At 36.8% G+C, this 21145-nt stretch overlaps 2 protein-coding genes across 2 annotated transcripts in view; one reads left to right on the forward strand and one right to left on the reverse strand.

Moving 5' to 3' along the window:
• ST7 (suppression of tumorigenicity 7) overlaps positions 1 to 21145 on the reverse strand; it is a 283882-nt gene that overhangs the window by 242676 nt on the left and 20061 nt on the right.
• LOC122729276 (40S ribosomal protein S27-like) lies at positions 16301 to 16555 on the forward strand. The gene has a single exon (XM_043968042.1). It carries the CDS (start codon positions 16304 to 16306, stop codon positions 16553 to 16555), a length of 252 nt encoding a protein of 83 aa, XP_043823977.1. The 5' UTR covers positions 16301 to 16303.

The following is a 21145-nucleotide window of genomic DNA, read 5'->3' on the forward strand; positions in this document are numbered from 1 at the left end:
CCTGACTCTTCTTACTAAGGAGAGCATCCTACAGAGCGGTTCCTAGAATCTAGTGAAGAGTTTGGAATAGAGCAGTGCTATTGTACATATGGACAAAAGTGCCACAGACAGTGAAATAGGCCCTTATCTTCCAGTAGCCACGCAGCTTCCCTTAAGTTTTCTAATATCACTCTTCACTGCACAGAAGGTAAGTTTCGTGTGCTGAATATCTCACATACTCTTATGTCACTCTTTAGTCAGGAATGAAATACCATGCTCACAAAGGTATATATGAAAACTGAAATAAGAAGACATTTTATGGGGGGCAGCTAGGTGGCGAAGTAGATAAAGCACCATCCCTGGATTCAGGAGGACCTGAGTTCAAATCCGGCCTCAGACACTTAACACTTACTAGCTGCGTGACCCTGGGCAAGTCACTTAACCTTATTGCCCCACAAAAAAAAAGAAAGAAAGAAAAGACCCATTTTACAGTGTCATAACTACAAATCACAAATAAAGGAGCTTTCCAGATAACATATACCTTAGGGTTAATTGCTCTATTGGTTGCAATGACAGCAATAGCATAACCAACTAACTGATTATTGGAAAGGACAAATATTAATTTAAAGGGCAAGGCCACTCACAATTTCAGAATCTTAAAAAGTTAGAAGGGTCCTCAATGGTCATTCATTCCAAACTATACCTGAGTCAAGAATCCCCCCACCACATTCTGATAAATGGTCATCCATTTTCTGTTTAAAAGTCAAAGACTTGGTTACCTTATAACAAAATCCACTCCATTTTTAACAGCTCTAATTGTTAGGAAGTTCTTCAATTCATCAAATAAGTGTTTATTAAATAATCCATTGGTATAATTCACCGTGCTGTGATCTGGACTCAGAGATGAAATCTGATAGTCCCCCATTTCCTCCTCCTAATATAGGAAGTCCAGAGACAACAAAAAATACAGCAACCATGAAGTGCTGAATATGGTGTCAGGAAAATGTGGGGTCTATGTCCTACCTCAGATACTCACTAGCTATTATGACTCTGACCAACAAGTCTCAAAACCTCTCTGGGGTTCAGTTCCCAGATCTTGAAGAATGGGATAACTGGGATAATGTTGGGAGGCTCAAGCAAGATAATGTATGTAAAATATATAAATGCTTCATAAATGAGAACTATTGATACTATAGTAATAAGTGCAATATTTCCAAACACTGTTAACTGATTTCACCATATGAGAAAATGTTTATAAATGCCACTGAAACTATAACAAAAGAATTGATTTTGATGAATTTAAAATCAAGAGTGGGAAAGTGATTTTAATTTGAAGCAGGTAAAAATGAAAAGATTAGGATCTATACATATGGACTACACCAATGATATGAGTCTGTTCATATTAACATCCTGGAAACCTAGTCATCTAAACAGACATTTGTATAATAGACCTAAGAACTAGGATTAGGACCAAAACCAAAAGTTTTAAAACAATTTTTTTTCACCAACCAAGAGGAAGAAGAAAAAATGGTATGGAGAAGGCCAAGTTCAATCCTAAAGCAGAGAAGCTCTCAAAAATCTAGAGAGCACTAGGGCCGAGAGCAACAGACCTTGGAATGTGATCAGTTCACTTGGTTGACAAAAGAGATGTGCTCGCAGTCAGATGAAATAGACCTCAAGCAAGCCCTCATGAGTTGAAAAATGTAGATGAGTGACTATTTGAGAAACATGGGATGTTCAGGAAGATCCCTTTCCAAGGGAAGGAAATCACAAACGTCCTCAGCTCTCCAAGACACAAATAGATTTTCCTCAGTCTACAATACATTGGCCTGGTAACCAAGGAGATTCAAGGAGAAGTGAAAAATTAAAGCTTTTTACATGAAAGCTTTACATGTGGCAATCTCTTGCCTGTCACATCTACAAATTCTAAGAACTGACTGTGAAATATTCTTATAAAAGGATCGTCACCCACCAAAAGTCATCTGAATAATGTGCTCAAAACTTACTGCAAGTTTTATGCATCAACCAATATAATGGACAATGGACCTTCTTTCTCCAGGTCAGACCACAATCCAGAAGAGGTGACCTAGCACATAACTGATGTCAAAAAAAATATTGAACATTATTTGATCAAGAAAAAAGACAGAGGAATACATGAAGAGAGTATATAAAATTACATTTCAAACTACAGCAGTCTCCAAGAAAATCTCAAACTAACTCTCTAACTGCAGCAGTTTTGTGGATCTAACTGCAATAGTCTTGGCCACTCAAACATAAACTAAACCTAGAACTACTGTGACTACCCTCAAGGCCATTTCCACAGCCAAGTTTGCTCATCTATAAAAGCTGAAGGAACATTTAGAGCTATTCTACCAAAATGGTCTCCAAGGGCAGGCAGAGCAAGCCCCACCAAATTACACCGGGCTCAAAAGAGACGGTAAATAGCTATTCAACCAGTGCTCTCCCAAAAAGTAAATGGGGAAAATATCTTCCTGGAGGAAGAGGGGGCAGGGCACTAAGAAACTGGGTAAAAAAGAAAAAGAAAGCTTTAGAGCCAAGAGCACAAGTAAGGCAGAGAGTTTTCCAGACTTTATTTTTTGACATAAACATGCACTACATAGCACTCAATAAGGAATGTACTTTTAAATTGATGCCGGAGAACGCAGTATGCTGACTGTATCTTAAAAACAGTGTTCTATCTTGGTCACTGTTTCTATCATCAGTTGGGGAGGAAATGTGATATGAGGGCAAAAGGGGGGTTAGAAGGCACTGAAGTTGTTTGATCAGTAAATGTTCTTTAGCATTAAAATAAAAATCCAATAGCATAAGTGTTCATGTAAATTTTAAATTGTTAGAGAAGGGGAAATGGAGACAATTCATGTTTTCATTAATATAATAGGTCAGAATATAAAAAAGATTAAGTATTTTGTCAATATCCCCCTTTTTAATCACCATATTTACTTCAGTGAGGCTTGTTAGTCTATGATCAATAACTTATTACCTTTCCTTTCCTATGTGTTATTAAAGTAGTGCTGCATTTGAAATTTATATATTAATAATTCACAGTGAAAATGTATTCTAGGAAAAAGACATATTTGTCCATCAGGTAATTTCTTTTCTGTCCAGAGAAATTCACAAAATCCCTTTACTAAGGTGGAAAAGGTTTGAAATCAGCATCATGGACAATGAAATCACTGAGCTTTCAGATCAATAATAAAAGATAAATTAAATGAAAAATGCATCATTGCATTAGTACTTCACATTTCTACAAATTGGCTCCATCTCAGTAAAAATAGATTTTCAAATATTGTTCACTAATACTCAACTTTTATAGAGGAGGTATCAATTATTTTTAAGTATACATTAAGAACAGATGTAACAGGATAATGTCACAATGAACAAAATACAGAGGCCAGGGAACTTCCAGGTATTATATAGTAGCAATACATTTAAGCAAAGCCAAGTATCAAAAATAGAAGAGGAAGTCAAAATATGAAACATGCTAAATTCCCATAACCTGAATGCTACCCACCTTTTAAAATAAAATAAAAACAAAATCCCTCTTCTATGAGAAATAAGTCTTCTACCTGAAGTCTGAATGTTAAAAGATTTTATCAATTGCCTTTCTTTGCTAGCTGATTTGCTTTATGAAAAGAAGACAAGCCATTTTGCATGTGATTTCTATTAAATACACAATTTTAAAATCAGATTTTAACTTCATTAAAATTATATCAAGAGGGGCAGCTAGGTGGCGCAGTGGATAGAGCACTGGCCCTGGAATCAGGAGAACCTGAGTTCAAATCCGACCTCAGACACTTGACACTTACTAGCTGTGTGACGCTGGGCAAGTCACTTAACCCTCATTGCCCCGCCAAAAAACAAAAACAAAAACAAAAAATTATATCAAGACACTTCTTTCAAAAAAAGGTAAAATGAGAACCCACTTAAACCCAGAATATAGCAATTCATCAGTGAATATAAATGTGAATGTGAATTCACAAGTGAAAGATACAAAATTTTTTATAAGGTAAATAGTATTTCAACAATCAACAAAATTATGCGCAGTTCTGATCCATGACAAGTAAAATGATTCTTAACAAAGTAAATGGGATTCTTATTGGATACCCTTAAGGAATTATCCTTGAACACACATCATCTTTTATGCTGACGAATACAAAAATTAGGGCCCAAGAGCTCTTCAGACCAGCTCAAATAATCACAATCTTTTCTAGGGAGACTCTATGGATTTTGAACCTTATCTTCAAACTGACTGAGGCCTTCTTTTTTACTTTTCTTTTTCATACTACAGTTTAGAGTATATCTGATAAGTTGTAATAATTTGAACTTTCTCACTGTTTCCATCATATACTTGTATACTGTGTGAAATATTAGAAGCTGAGATTTCTGAAAACTCAAAATTTATTTTATCAATCAACAATTTAAAAAGTTCAAGACAGTTATTAAACTATCTCATAAATACCAAATATAATAATTTGAAACAAATTACTGATATATAGCTTCTAAATATGACTGCTTTAAACTTTTTTATAAAGAAAAAATATTTGAAATGTACAAAAGCAGGGTTTTTTCTCTAATCATAGAAAATTATTTTAATGAATTCTAGATAAAAACTGAATAATTAATTCTCTAAATTATTAAAATACTTTGCTGATGTTAAAAAGGATCAATAGGAGGTTCATTTCATTCTTACACATGCAAAAAGAATCTGAAATTATAATTTATTTTCAACATGAAGAATTTATTGTATAGTCAGATTAATGACTGTACCTATTTTCCATACATGTAGGTCAGTGGTGTCATGGCAAAGATCTTGGCTAAACAACGAGGCATACAAGAGAAGGCCAAGACACATTTTTAGTTATCTTCCAGAACCTTTTAAAAACCCCACTAACTACAAAATTAATGGAGCTTTGTAGTAACTACGACAACTTTACATGTCTCCAAATTCATAAGTATGAAAGTTCCTTAAAATGAGCATTCTCAAATGAAGCTGAGTTCTCTCCCTCCTACAAAATTCCCACAGGATCTTGTCCTATCTTCAGCCCCTTTTTTCTCCTCTCACTATGTTGCATTATACTTGACTTCATAAAAGGAGCATCTTTTCAGTAGTAGAATATAACTGCCTTGAGTTAAGCAACTGCCTGGTTTTTCATCTTTGTATCTCCCCACGCTAGCACAACGCCTTACACGTAGCAAGTCCATGACAAATATCTGCTAAGTATTAATTCTTACAAATATTGAAAAATGTTTAATGTGAAGTTTTAACTAATATCGTGTGAATAAAGAGAAGAGTGCCCAAATCTTCATTAAACATCCATTATCATATACAGAAGAGAGTCTACTTTGAAAAAGCAATGTGGCAACTTTTATAGCCAGATGATAAAATGACTAGTGCTGGACCTGGGAGTTGGGAAGGCCCTAGTTCAAATCCAGCCTCAGACACTCCCTTAGGTACAAACCCCTAGGCAAAAAATAAAATAAAATGACAAATAGAGCTTCTCTATTTAAAGGGGGGGGGAGTTAGGAGGAGAAAGATGTCTGCAAGCCATCTCCTCCCCTCAAGAAGTCTTTGATTTCCCTCTTGGTCACTTTCTCTAGCACCCAAATAAAAGACCATCTTTATTTTTTTTTTTAAAAAGCAGGGTTGAATTCAACAGCCTCCAAAATCCTTTCCAACTCCACATCTATCTTCCTACAGTCCTGTGAAACTGAATGCTTCATCATTTTAACAGAAAAAATATATAAAATGAAACTTATCAAAGCTTATGAACATAAAAAATATAAAAATTGTAAGAAAATTGGTATTCCAAGATAACTATATATCTTCCTAAGAACAATAAACATTGACAATACAAATGTTTTAGCAGACTCTGAATAAGCACTTCAGTTTTCCTGAGTTCTGTTTCATTTTGCATAGACAAATATTTAGGAATTATTTTATAGTCTGTTAATTTCTGAAAAAGCAGGAGCTTAGTATTGGAAAGAAGAAAAATTAATTCTTTAAATAATATAAAAATACCAATCCTAACTCTATCTGCTTTCCATTTTTTTTTTCAGGGCAATAAGGGTTAAGTGACTTACCCAGGGTCACACAGCTAGTAAGTGTCAAGTGTCTGAGGCCGGATTTGGACTCAGGACCTCCTGAATCCAGGGCCAGTGCTCTATCCACTGTGCCACCTAGCTGTCCCTGCTTTCCATTATTTTTTTTTAATTTTTATTTTTTAGTGAGGCAATTGGGGTTAAGTGACTTGCCCAGGGTCACACAGCTAGTAAGTGTTAAGTGTCTGAGGCCGGATTTGAACTCAGGTACTCCTGACTCCAGGGCTGGTACTCTATCCACTGCGCCACCTAGCTGCCCCTCCATTATTTTTTAAATTCTTAACAACACATGCTATACTGAAAGTGATTTCTAATTACTATGACTGTCAGTCAAACCCAGTCTAGAAACATTCGTTGCAGCGGATTATAACCTACTTTACTGGACACCATGGTAGGTACTGCTAACTTACCTGCATTTGATTGCTTTTGAAAGCATCACTACTTGAACCATGCAATGTTATCACTGTTTCTAACTACTGATCCTTTCTGTAAGTCCCCTAGATATAGAATTCTATCTTTCCAGTTCATTCATTTCAAGTATAAGGTTCTTTTCCTGGAAGACAAATATCTAAGCTAAAGATAACAAAGCAGCTCAACTGTTAATGTAGTTTTCACTTAACAGAGATAGACTCCTAATGAGGGAGCATATTTTGCAATTATGCTGCAAATTAAACGGCTTGATCAATCTATTAGAAAAGGACAACTGCATAAGCCATGGCTGGAGACTCATGTCACTATGACACTGGGCAGGCTACATGCTTCTGCCAAGTTAAACACGACCTGGAGCATGTTAGCCCTGTCAGTTCAGTATCTTCAAAATCTTTCCATAACTTCTTAAATACTCACTGGATATGGTACAAGTCTCATCTGGTTCTGCTCTTGAGGAATGTCAAACTGCTCCTTCATTGCTTCATAAAATCAACATTCACATGTTATGTTGTTCTCTATTATGGTATTGGTATTTTAAGAGAATGCTAGACTCATAACACGCTGGCGTGAAACACTGAGAGACTTGAAGTACAGTAAAACTTTAGGAAGGAAACAAGCATTTATTAAGTACTACTATGTACTAAACACTTTATAAATATTATATCATTTGATTCAATAACTTTTGGAGGTAAATGTAATTATTATACTCATATTACAGTTGAGGAAACTGAAGCAGGCAGAGGTGACTTGTCCAGGGTCACACACTTATTAAGTGTCTGAAGCTGCATTTGAACTCAGGTCTTCCTTATTCACTAATGGAACCTAGGTGGTGCAGTGTACAGAGCTCCAGGCCTGGAGTCAAAAAGACAAGTTCAAATCCAGCCTCAGACACTTAGTAGCTAGCAAATCACTTAACCCTGTTTGCCTTAGTTTACTCATCTATAAAATAAACTGGAGGAAGAAATGACAAACCATTCCAGTATCTTTGCAAAGAGAACCCCAAACAAGGACACAACTGAAATGACTGAGCAATAACAATTTCCTGATCTAAGCACAGTAGATCCACTGGGCAACCTAGCTGACTCTACGTAGCCTGATGAGGTCAAAGAAAAATTTTATGAAGAACTGGAAACCCTTCCCCATCAATGTGCCAGAAAAAGATAGGCTTATAACTCCGAGTGACTTCAATGGCAGACTAGACACAGACTATCAGAGGTAGCAGGGAGTACTTGAGAGGAATGAAGTCGGAAACAGCAACAGTCACTACTAAAAAGTTGTCTCATGACTTTCTCTCACCAACACTGTCTTCCGTTTACCTAAATAAAATAAAATTTCATGAATGCACACACGCAGCAAACATTGACATTTAACAGACTATGTCACTGAAAGGACAAGAGACAGAGACAGCATGTGAGAATGATGAAAGTGATGTGTGACAAGGAGTGCTGGGCCAGCAAGATAGTTTATCTATCTCCAATAAGGCAGCATTTAACTCTATCAAAAATAAAGGATAGGGGGCAGCCAAGTTGCATAGTGGATAGAGCACCAGACCTGGATTCAGAAGGACCTGAGTTCAAATCCAGCCTCAGACACTTGACACTTACTAGCCCTGGGCAAGTCATTTAACTCCAATTGCCTCACCCCCCAAAAAAATATATAAATAAAAATAACTCCTGGCTTTCAAGCTCAATGAACCTACTCTTTACAAAAGATGAGAATAGGGGGCAGCTAGGTGGCACAGTGGATAGAGCACCAGCCCTGAATTCAGGAGGACCTGAGTTCAAATCCGGCCTCAGACACTTAACAATTACTAGCTGTGTGACCCTGGGCAAGTCACTTAACCCCAATTGCCTCAACAAAAAAAACCCAAAAACCTAAAAACAAAAGATGAAAATAACAAAGACTATCTACCAATGCCCCAGCATACTTTATACGTTTTAGTCAATAATGCCATGATTTTATGCATAAATTATCCTAAGTTCCCAGGAATTTACATATATAGATATTCATTTTGTTTCATTCTGGTTCGGTCACATCAGACTCTTTTTGACCCTATTTGGGCAAAGATACTGGAGTAGTTTGCCATTTCCTCCTCCTGCTTATTTTATAGATGTGGAAAAAGAGGCAAATGGGCTTAAGTGATTTCCTCAGGGCTGCACAGCTATTCAGTATCTGAGGCAGGATTTAAACATGTCTTCCTGATTCCAAGCCCAGTGCTTTATTCATCATGCCACATGCTTAAGTCCAAAACAGCCTATGTTTTAAAACATCCTATGCTCCCTCCTTTCCTGTGATATTGCCACCACCCTGGTGCAGGCCCTCATCAAGTTATATCTAAACTATTGCAATAGCCTGCTGCTTGGTCTGCCTGACTCCACTCTCTCCCTACTCCAATCCTGCTGGTTAGCCCAGTGCACAGAGGCAAGGAAATAAACAGACTTAAAACCTAGCCTTCCTGCCTTCAAGGCCAACTTTTTCTATCCACTATACCACACAGCCTCTCCAGGACACACCCAATGTGTCTCATTCTCAGAAGAATTCAAATTACAAACAAAAAGAATAATGGAAAAATATGTGTTGGGAATAAACAATCTGTGTAGCATATTATTATTTTTTTTTTTTTTTGGTGAGGCAATTGGGGTTAAGTGACTTGCCCAGGGTCACACAGCTAGTAAGTGTTAAGTGTCTGAGGCCGGATTTGAACTCAGGTACTCCTGAATCCAGGGCTGGTGCTCTATCCACTGCGCCACCTAGCTGCCCCGTGTAGCATATTATTAACAATAACTTATATGCAAAAAGTAAGGCCTAGAACAACAATGGAAAGGATAAGAGACAGAGACAGAGAGAGAGAATGAATCATTAAAATGATAAGAAGTTTGGCACTTGTGATTTAAGAAAATGTACCTCTTTGACTTGTTTGCCCAGGCCTAATCCTATGGGTATGAGTTTGGATAACATGTTGGTTTTGATAAACTGCCCTTTAAAAAATGTTATTCCTTAAGGGATAAAGCATTGGGTAGGGGAGGGAAAAGGAGAATTCAGAAACGATGCTAAAATAAAAACAATATTTTTAAATTTAAGACATAAATAACTAGACCAGTCATATAATAAGAATAGCTAAACAGTCTGAGGAGTACCCCAAGATCCTCAAAGAACAAGAGGAAGGTGCTCCTAGCAATGAATATTCTAATGAAAATGTATGTGACCAGCCCTGGATTCAGGAGGACCTGAGTTCAAATCCAGCCTAAGACACTTGTCATTTATTAGCTGTGTGACCCTGGGCAAGTCACTTAACCCTCACTGCCCTGCACACCCCTCAAAAAAAAAAAAAAAGAAAATGTATGTGAAAATAAAAGGAGGTATACAGGATGAAGACTTGTGGAAGGGTTATATTCTGTGAGGTTATAATCTTTGAGGGTGAAGGGAGTATCTCTTGCCACCCTTCCCTCTGTTTATGTGCCTACTAGATTGTACAGGAAGGAACAATTTATAAATAATTTTTGTATATCTTAGGGTAACATCCCCCCCCCCCATCCTTGCCTTGCACCTAACAGTCCTTTATTATTTACTCAGTTACTTAATATTTTCTCTTTTAGTTGAGCAGGACCTTTATCTTTTTGGATTTCATCTGGATACCACTTTGGATTTGCAGCAAGGAGCACAGTTTAAGACATGGTGAGTGCTTAGTAAATATGAATTGCTTAAATCTCTTTTCCTCTGTTGCCCCAGATAATTAGAAATTCTTTTTTTAATAAAACACATTTAATGGTGCTTTGGGATTTTTTCCCTCATGTTTTAAATTGTTTTATCTCTTCATTGACCAGAGAAAAGCAACTGTCTTAATCTTTATTCACCTTAATGTCAATAATAGCTAGACCACACAAAACTTCAGTTTTCAAGAAGTAAAATTGAGACCCATTTGGTTTCTCTTTAAAAGACTGCCCTCTAGAGTCCACATTATGTACTAACATGATTATCATTATCCAAAAGATTTTATATATGCATTTTTAAATGCATGAAATACATTTACATGAGTTAACATTGTAAACCTTAAAGTCCTATAAAATGCTATAATTATTAAATAAACTTGGAGTCTGCACATATTTAAAGAACTTGGAATGAACAGAATAAAAATATTACTCTTGAAATACTGCAACAGGTAATGATAATGTTGGTCCTCACTAGACCAGCTTAAAGAAAAATCATTTTCAACTGAAGATAAATGAAAATATACCCAATGAATGTCATTTTAGATTAATATTGACTATAGTTTATTATAAAATATACTAAAAAAATTTATACCTATTTCATAATACAGAAAGAACACTGGATTTGGATTCAGAGGTTCTGGTACAGCCTCTATGACTTTTAGAAAGTCACTAAATCTCTTTGAGCTTTAATTTCCTAATAGGTAAGATGAGGAGACTCTACTAGACAATCCCTAAGGTCTCTTCTATCTCAAAATCAGTGATGTCAAACCCAAATAAAAAAATGTCTGTGGGCATGATATTGAATCAGAAAACCACAAGTTAACATACTATATGATATTTTTGTTTATTTTGTTAAACTTTTTTGTTTATATTTTAATCTAGATGTTTTGCCTAACATGTACCTACAGGCAGTGAGTTTGACACTTCTGATTTCAGAGTCTAAATCCTATAATCTTTTATAATTACCACCTCCAAATACGCAGAATATTGCCAAAAGACATGGTCAACTCCCTCAAAAGCACACTATGCTAAATATTAATAAGAAGATAGGCTTAGTGGCACATAAAAGTAATGATTCAGGAAAATAGCTAATATCTTTACCACTGTACCACACCACTTCCTGTTTTACTTCCATGTTTTTAACTAATACAGCATCAGCCAGCCAGCCATGAAAGCACACCAATTTTTTAAATATTTGCACTTTTTTTCCAGAAGAGAGGTAAATAGCACTTATATAGACATAAGAGAAAATACTGGATAGGAAAGCTAGATAAAGAACTAGCTTAGAAACAAGGTAAGAAAGGAGTGAATAGGGCAAAGGGGAATGAAGGAACAAAATTGAGCCAACTCAATTACAAAAAAAAAAAAATTTCATTATTAGGCATTAATGAAGCAGTGCAGTAGAGGGGAAAGAACACTACACTAAGATGACATCTGGGCTCCAGACCTGGCTCTTCCAGTCACTAGTTACATTACTTTGGGCAAGTCATGGACCTCTCTGGATGATGGGTTCCTCATCTATAAAATAAAGGGACTAATAGTTCCCTTCAGAGTCAGTGAATAGATGATGACTATAAATAGTCTGTGACTGTATGAATCAAGAGTAATTATACAGCTAGGTAATGTAACAATTGGAATGATGCCACCTGCTGGAGAGCTACTGTAGGAAAGCTCTGCCATGAGGAGAAGGCATCTGAGGGCAAGCCATGTGGTCAGTTCCTTGGCGTCAGGAAGTGACGTTTGCTCATGGCTACTGTCTATCAAAGCTACCAGCCAATCAACTTGAGGAGCCTCCCATTTCTGGGAGGAGGACATGAAGTAGGAAGCAGCCGCTGGGGGGGGGGGGTCTTCCTCTTTTGGTTCTTGACCTCGCCATGGTGGGTTGGATGATGGGGTCTTTTAGAAATAGTTAGATTTTTACCTTTCTCTCTGATCATTAGATCCTAATGCTCTTTAATAAATACTTAAACACTTAAATACTCTCACTAAAGTTTATAATTTATTGGCGACCACTCATTAGATTTTAGATAGTATAGCTAGAATTTTAGCCCCTTACAGTAAGTTAATCAAAGGGTGTACAACTACCTGCTTAGGTCAATGGATGAAAGTTCTACAAAAGCAGACTTGGCCTTAACATGCGGAAAATTTCCTAACAATCAAAGCTATGCAATAATCAAAAAGCCTTCCTCAAGAGTTGATGTGTTTCCCTTCACTAGAGGTCTTCAAGCACTGGGGCTGCATGACCATTTGCACGATATGTTGTAGAGAAGAGTTGTTCAGAGGCAGGCACCCTGTGCAAATAAGAGTGATGGAGCTGGAGTCAGGAAGACCAAAGTTCAAATCCAGGTGTGTGACCCTGGGGATGTATATCACTTAACCTCTGTCTGTATCAGTTTCCTCAACTGTAAAATTGGGGGAAGGAGGGGAATAATATCTGTAAAGTATTTAGCATGGTGCCTGGAACACTGTAGGCTTTTAATAAATGCTTGTTTCTTTCCCTCCTTTAGGTACCAACTGTTCTAGACAGCCTCTACTTGGTTTCTTCTAATTCTGGGGTTCGGTGACTGGTGCTAGTAAGGATGATCCTTACAATGGAGAGAAACAAACCTGTTCTGCTGCTGAACCGTATCTTAAACACTAGGCAGCAATTCCAAAAATGCCTGTTACTTGTCAGGGATATGAATCACCTAGAAAAGGAGTATAGACAGAACTCTAAGTAATTCACATCATGTTTTGAACCAGACCTATAGTTTCATCAGTACAGGTAGTTCCCAGTGAAGAATTCCCTCTGTGAATGGAGGGTGGCACCTTCCCTGCTACTTACAATCTTAGCAAGTTGCCTCAGGAATTAAGAGATTAAGTGACAGGTCAAGACACAGAGATCAAGGTCTCTATCCACTTACTGCACTGCCTTGCAACTCATACCTACTACCAAAAAAATAACTGAGCCATGTGCTACTGATGGTGGATTTAGGTTCTCACTATATATTTCCTTGATAATGTTCTAGAACATCCTTACAACTGTGGAATCCCCCAAAAGTTTGGTAAGCAATATGCCAAAATGTTGGCATAACTGCTTTCCAAAGGGAAAAAAAATAGCTACAACTATCATGGCGGTCTCCACAGACTATAATCATTGTAAGCATGTTCTTCAGAAATTTTAGTTTCATCATTTCCATACACTGCCTCCTCTAACACTACAACAGGAACCAACGAGTGTCAAGAGATGAGCTGCACTTAATAAGAAATGCAGGACATGTCTTCCAGCATGCTGTACCAGCCACAAAAGTAACAGACTCCTGCTGGCTAGATTGGGAAGGATGAAGAGTCCATACTTCATGTGGACCAGAACTATATCAACTCTAATGGCAACTAGTCTCTAAAGTCACGTATCTAGAATAGCAGAATGTACATGTTATTTCAAGAAGCAATGTTTTCACTAAAAAATATATGTATAGAAAAGAACAAAAGGTCAGGTCCCTCTTACAGCTACAACTAGGGAGTGAATTCTTAATCAAACATGGGCTACAGGAAACCACAGAAGATAATTTGTTACATGAAATGGAACACTTTAGTACAAACAAACTCAGTGCAGCTAAAATAAGAAAAAGCCTAGACGAGGATAAAAATATTTGCAAAGATTTGACAAGCACCTGATATGCAAGATACAAAGGGAATTCACAAAAACCTATAAGACTGGGGCAGGTAGGTGGCACAGTGGATAGAGCACCAACCCTGGAGTCTGGAGGACCTGAGTTAAAATCTGGCCTTAGATACTTGACACTTAGTAGCTGTATGACCCTGGGCAATTCACTTAACCCCAACCGCCTCACCAAAAAAACAAAAACAAACAAAAAACAAAAACCTATAAGACCAAAAGCCATTCCCCAATGTATACGTGAAAAAGATAGGAACAAAAAGTCCTCCAGAAACTGCAAACTATTAATAATCCTTAGAAAAATTGCTCCAAATCAATAAAAAGAAAAATCCAAATCAAAACTATTCTGAGGTTTGACCTCACACCAATAAAATAAACATAAGATATTTAAAAGGTAACTAAGGAGAGAAGTATAAGGTAACTAGGGGGAGTGGACATATAGGTGGCACAGTAGATAGAGCACCACTCCTGCAGTAAAGAAGATCTGAGTTCAAATTTGACCTCAAACACTAGCTGTATGACTCTGGACACATCACATAACCCTGTTTGCCTCTACTTCCTCATCTGTAAAACGAGCTGGAGAAGGAAATGGCAAACACTCCAGTATCTTTGCCAAGAAAACTGCAAACAGGGACACAAAGAGTCAGACATGACTGAAACACCTGAACAACAAATAAAAAAAGAAGCAAAGACACTAGCAGCTGAAGTAATCAGGAAAGGTATCGTGTAGCCCGTGGCACTTGATCAAAGTCTTGAAGGAAGTAAGGTCTTCTCTGAGGCAGAGGTGAGGAGAAAGAGAGTGCATTCCAGGACTGCCAGTATAAAGACAAGGCAATGGAAGATCAAGTGTCATGTGTAAGAAATCGGGGGTGGGAAGTTTGACTGAATTGCATCGAGTAGAAAGGAAAGGAATGTACAATGAGGCTACACAGAGAGGAGGGGACCAGGTTGGGAAAGGCTTCAAAAGCTAAACAGAGGGGCAGCTACATGGCGCAGTGGATAGGGCACCGGCCCTGGAGTCAGGAGTACCTGAGTTCAAATCCGGTCTCAGACACTTAACACTTACTAGCTGTGTGACCCTGGGCAAGTCACTTAACCCCAATTGCCTTACTTTAAAAAAAAAAAAAGCTAAACAGAGGAGTTTCTATTTTATTCCACTATGCCTGGTGATTAGGGAATAACTAAATAAATTGGGTAGATGAATGTAATGGAATATTATACACTGTGATGAATGGGGAAAAAATTCATTAAGCTCATACTGTGAGCCAGGTACTGTGCTAAATGCTGGGAATAAAAATACAAGGAAAGACAGTCCTTGTCCTCTGGGAGCTTATATTCTACTGAGAAAAGACAACACAAAAAGGGGGACTAGACAGGGGAAAGGGGGGTAGGTTCATGTGGTACAGTTAGGAAAAAGCAGGGAAGGGGATTGTTGGCCTGGATGGGGAAAGAAAATGTGAAAATCTGACTCTTAGAGTCCACCTGGGTCCCAGTTCTGATGGTAGGGGATGAAGAAGATGGCCAGAGTGTAAGCAGCAAGGTTTAGAGATTGTCAGGACATGTTATTCCACAAGAGATAACAAATATAAAGACTATGGAAAAATATGGAAAGACACATATGATGCTACACAGTGAGGAGAACAAAGCCAGAAGAATACACACACAATGACTTTAGCAAAGTAAATGAAGACAATACAAGTCATTAAAACTTGGGTCAAATACAGATGACAATGCTGGCTCCAAATTACTGTTATTGTGGTCCAGTTGTTCAGTCCCATACAACTCTTTGTGACTCATGGACCAAAGCATGCCAGGCCCTTCTATCCTCCACTATCTCTCAAATTCTGTCCAAGTTCATGTTTGTTGTTTCCATGACACTATCTGTCCATCTCATACTCTGCCATCCCCTTTTCATTTTGCATTTAAACTTTCCCAACATCAGGGTCTTTTTCGATGAGTAAGTATTGGCTAAAGTAATTAAGTTTCAGCTTCAGGATGTGACCTTCCAGTGAACAGCCTGAATTAATTTCTTTAAGCATTGACTGAACTCTAAAGTCTTCTCCAGTTCCACAATTCAAAAGAGTCAATTCTGCTGCATTCAGCTTTTCTCATAGTCACACTCTCACAGTCATACACTGATACTAGAAAAACCATAGCTTTGACATCAAATTACTTAAGTTTAAATATACATCCTTCCTTTCTGTTAAAAAATAGCGTGAGAGGGGCAGCTAGGTGGAGCATGGGCCCTGGAGTCAGGAGAAACTGAGTTCAAATCTGGCCTCAGACACATAACACTTACTAGCTGTGTGACCCTGGGCAAGTCACTTAACCCCAATTGCCTCACCAAAAAAAAAAGGAAAATATAGTGAGAGCTCTTTTCCTGCAGTAAAGATCTCTCCTTGCCAACATGCCTCTTGCGAAAGATCTCCTGCACCCCTCTCCTGAGGAGAAACAGAAACACAAGAAGAAGAACCTGGTGCAGAATCCGAACTCATATTTCATGGATGTAAAGTGCCCAGGCTGCAATAAAATCACCACAGTCTTCAGTCATGCACAAACAGTGGTTCTCTGTATCGGATGCTCCACTGTACTTTGTCAGCCTACAGGAAGAAAGGCAAGACTTAGAGAAGGATGCTCCTTCAGAAGGAAGCAGCACTAATGACTGAATCAAGATGAATGGGGAAATGTAAAGATTAAACAAATTTGGTACCGAAAAAATAGTGTGAGAAATAATTATTAATAATCAATATCTGGGAGGACCCAGAGATCTCCCCTTCTTTCTTAAGGCAAGCTCACTCTCCTTGAGAGATTCCATCAAATCTCATCTGGATCAAACCCAACCCAACCCCAAGCTTACAAAGAATTGTGGGTGAATACAGATCCTTTTGTCTAGATAGCCCATGAGGCAAGGAAATCTATTTTGCTCTGATCAACTTGAGTGGGGGGTCTTACATTCCTTTCTCTGATGTCATCCCTAAACTTCATTTTAATATCCCACCTCCAATCACATCAACCAACTCGATTTGAATGTTAACCAATTCAATTTGATGGCTGTGTGATGGACCTCCTACAGTGAGAAGGGTATATGAACCAAGACCCAACCACAAGGAAGGTATCGGTCTGAGGTGCCATAGACCTCCTTTTATTAATACCCTGCAGGCTTATTAATAAAATTATTAAATTACCCAGAAACTATGTCTCTCATATTTTTAATTGTCACAATAGTCAACTACTGGAAAAAAGTAAAGTTATATATACTCTCTTGGAATCACCATTGTGAGACAGTTTCATTTAACTGATTTTGGGGGATATAGGTAGCATAGAATGGAATCATTTATTGACAAGTGAATGATATGTCAAAAACAATGGGTATCATTTTTAAAAGAGAATAAACCTAATACAAAGCAGATATATTTTTAGACACAAAAGAAAAAACTCACCACTTCAACCACACAAAGAGTTAATTGTTAACTTTACCTAATCTTTTCAAAAAAATTCAAGTGAAGAAATTGGTTGGAAATGATTCAAAATTATCTAACTCCTATGCTGCCAACAACTGTGAGATCAATAAATAACTTGTTTTTCTTTAATCTCTTCCTGGTCACACAACATAATTTCTAAACAAGTAAGAAACATATCCTGTGCAAACTTGATGTAAGGAATATCACTTTGTGAAGCCAAGTAGCTGTAAATTATCATAGCAGCAGCACATTTCTAATAATTATTATATATTGAATATTACATATATTATTTTTTTAATTATTTTCAAAATTAAAAACAAAACACTACAACAAAAGAATACAACACACTAAAAAGAAACTGGTTTCATTACTAAATGTTTTCATCAACTCTCTTTGCATGTATCTGCAGTAAAATCAGATAATTTTGATTATACAAAATTAAAAGGGTTTTCCACAAACAAAACCAATGCAACCAAAATTTTAAGGAAGGCAGAAAACTGGAGAAAAGTATTTGTAACAAGTACCTCTGATAAAGGCCTCACTTCCCAAATACATAGAGAACTGAGTCAATTTTATAAAAATATAAGTCATTCCCCAATTGATAACTGGTTGAAGGATATAAACAGGCAGTTTTCAAACAACCAAAGCCATCTATAGTCATATGAAAAAATGCTCTAAATCACTACTGATCAGAGTAACATAAATTAAAACAACTCTGAGTTACGACTTCACACCTATCAGAGTGGCTAATATGACAAAAAAAAAAAGAAAATATTGGGCTGTTGGAGGGGATATGGAAAAACTAAGACACTAATACACTGTTGGTGGAGTTGTGAACTGATCCAAGCATTCTGGAGGGCAATTTGGAGCTATGCCCAAAGGGCATACTCTTTGATCCAGTAATACCACAGACAGGTCTATATCTCAAAGACAATCAAAAAAAAAAAAAAGGAAAAAGGACCTGTTTGTAGAAAAATATTTATAGCTGCTCTTTTTGTGGTGGCTAAGAACTGAAAATCAAAGGAATGCCCATAAATTGGGGAATAGCTAAACAAAATGTGGTATATGATTATAACAGAATATTATTGACCTATAAGAAATGACAAGCAAGATGATTTTAGAAAACCTGGAAAGACTTACATGAACTGATACATAGTGAAGTGAACAGGACCAGGAGAATGTTGTACATAGTGACAGCAATATTGTTTGATGAACAACTGTGAATGACTTAACTATTCTCAGAAATACAATTATCTAAGACAATCCCAAAGGACTATTGATGAAGCATATTATCTGCCTCTAGAGGAAGAACTGATATTGACTGAAGACTGAAGCATGCACTTTTTCACTTTCTTTCTTTCGTTTTTATTCTTTTATTTGACTGTTCTTATATAAAATTACTATTATGGAAATGTTTTACATAACTGCACAAGTATAACCAATATCTTTTTGCCACCTCAGGGAGGGAGCTGGGGAGGGAAAGAGGGAGGGATAGAATTTGGAACTCAAAACTTTAAATAAAAATGCTAAAAATTTGGGGGTAAAAATAAGGCATATATTTTCAGACATGGTGAGTATATTATTTTGGTTTGCTTAACTACAAGTGAGATTTTATTAGTGGGAGAGTTCATTACAAGTGATAGTAATAGTAAAAAGAAAAACTATTTTATATATGTACACACATAATTTTTATGTATATGAGCATATACGTATATACAATATGCAGTCTTCCATATAAAAATAAAGTTTTATGGAGGAGAAAAAAAGTACAGTCAATATTTGATGTACATTTAATTTTTCTTTTTGTCAATGACCTCCTTGGGGTATGTGCCTAGCAGAAGAATCTCTGGATCCAAGGGCATTTTGGTCACTTTAATTCCAAATTTCTTTCCAGAGTAGTCATACCAATTCACAGTTCCACCTACAATGTACTAATGTCTGTTTTTCCATAGCTCCTCCAACACTATTTCTGTCATTTGTCATCTTTGCCAATTTTCTGGGTGCTTGGATATGCGTTTCCTTATTATTCTTTTGGAGCTTTCTTTAATATGGTTGTTAAGAGTTTCTACTTCTTCTGAGAACTATCTGTTCCTATATTTTGACCACTTGTCTACTGACGAATGACTTTTGGTCATATGTGTCTGTTAGAGGCCTACATAATTTGGATACCAAACCTTATGAGAGAAATTATATACAAAGCTTTTTGCCAGGCAACAATTTCCCGCCTGTCCTAGACAGATTTTGTGCAAAAGCTTTTTAATTTCACATAACCAAAAATATGGATTTTATCTTTTGTAAGTGCTTCTATCCCTTGTTTAGTTAAGAATTAATTCCCTACCAAGAACTGTAAAAAGTAATACAACCTATTTCTCTCCTAAAATTTTATTAATATTAAATTCAAACATTTATTTTGAATTTATTGTAAAATATGATGTAAAGTATTGCTCTAAGTGGAATTTGCACCATAGCACTTTCCCGTTTTCCAACACTCTTCTCCAACAGGGAGTTCTTTCCTAGTTAATTCATATATTAGGGTTTATCAAACAAAGTGACAATTCTATTATTTCTGATTCTACTTCTTCTAGTGTGCTTCACTGATCAACTTTTCTATTTAAAAAAAAATACTGTTTTGCTACTTTATAATATTATTTGAGGTATAGAAGTGCTATTCTCCCTTCATGTCTTCCATTTTTTATTTCCCTTGATGTTCTAGATTACAATTAATTTTGCTCAATCTACTAAACATGCCTTTCCCCCCTGCTCTCTGCTGCCCACCCTCAACTACCTTCATCTCATCTGCCAACTCTTTCCCTAGTTTTAAAATTTTACTTCACTTATCCATAACCTCTCCTCCTCCCTTTCCAGACCTCTTATATGTTACTCCCTTCTACAGACTCTAGGATTTAGCGACACTGACACTGTTCCTTGCTGTTCCTTACACAAGGCAAGACACTCCCATCTCCTAACTGTGGCTGTCCTTCATTCCTGGATTGCTTTCCCTCGTCCTGCTGGCTTTCCCAGCTTCCTTTAAGTTTCACCTCTTGAAAGAAGCTTTTCCCAGTTCCTCTTAATGCTAGTACCTGAGATTAAATAAAGTGGAGAATTTATCCTGAATATAGCTTTGTTTATACATAGCTGTTTGCATGGGATCTTGCGGATTAGATTATTAGCTCCTTGTCAGCAGAAATGGTTTTTGTCTTTTTTTGTATTCCCAGGGCTTAGCATAGTGCCTGACATTTATCAGCTCTTGACAACCTGATTTATTGGTTTCTTTTTCTTTCCTTCTTTTATAAATGGTTCATTCAAAATCCTTCCTTCTGTCCTGCTTTTCTGTTTATTTTTTGGTTAGTTTTTTCTCCCCTTTTTTCTTTCACACTTTTCTAAGAAGTATTCCTTTACCTTGTTCTCCTCATTAATTTTCTTCCATGTCTACTCTGAACTTTTACTTTTTGATTCATGAACTATATACTTATTATTCCTTTTTCAATATATTTGTGTTCCTCATAGAATTAAAGCTTCTGAAGTACTAGGTTTAAGCTTCATCTTCTAACCAATGTCTCTTGAGTCAGCATGTTGTACCTGGAAAAGTATATCTCTCTCATTGAGGAAGTGCCCTACTTGTACACCAACAATCTAATGATGATTTGTTTTGTGTACCTAAAAATTCTGGTTATTTTTCTTGTATTATGTTGTACATTGTGGTGTTCAGCTTCTTGGATGTTATGCTCTTCAGGAAGGCCTAGGATCCTTAAATTGTCTCTGTGCAACATGACTTCAAGATAAATGGC

Source organism: Dromiciops gliroides, chromosome 5 (assembly GCF_019393635.1).
Source record: "Dromiciops gliroides isolate mDroGli1 chromosome 5, mDroGli1.pri, whole genome shotgun sequence".
Classification (NCBI taxonomy): Eukaryota; Metazoa; Chordata; class Mammalia; order Microbiotheria; family Microbiotheriidae; genus Dromiciops; species Dromiciops gliroides.

What these genes read in the sequence shown, in the direction of transcription:
- LOC122729276 (XM_043968042.1), top strand. Translation starts at nt 16,304, where the DNA reads ATGCCTCTTGCGAAAGATCTCCTGCACCCCTCTCCTGAGGAGAAACAG.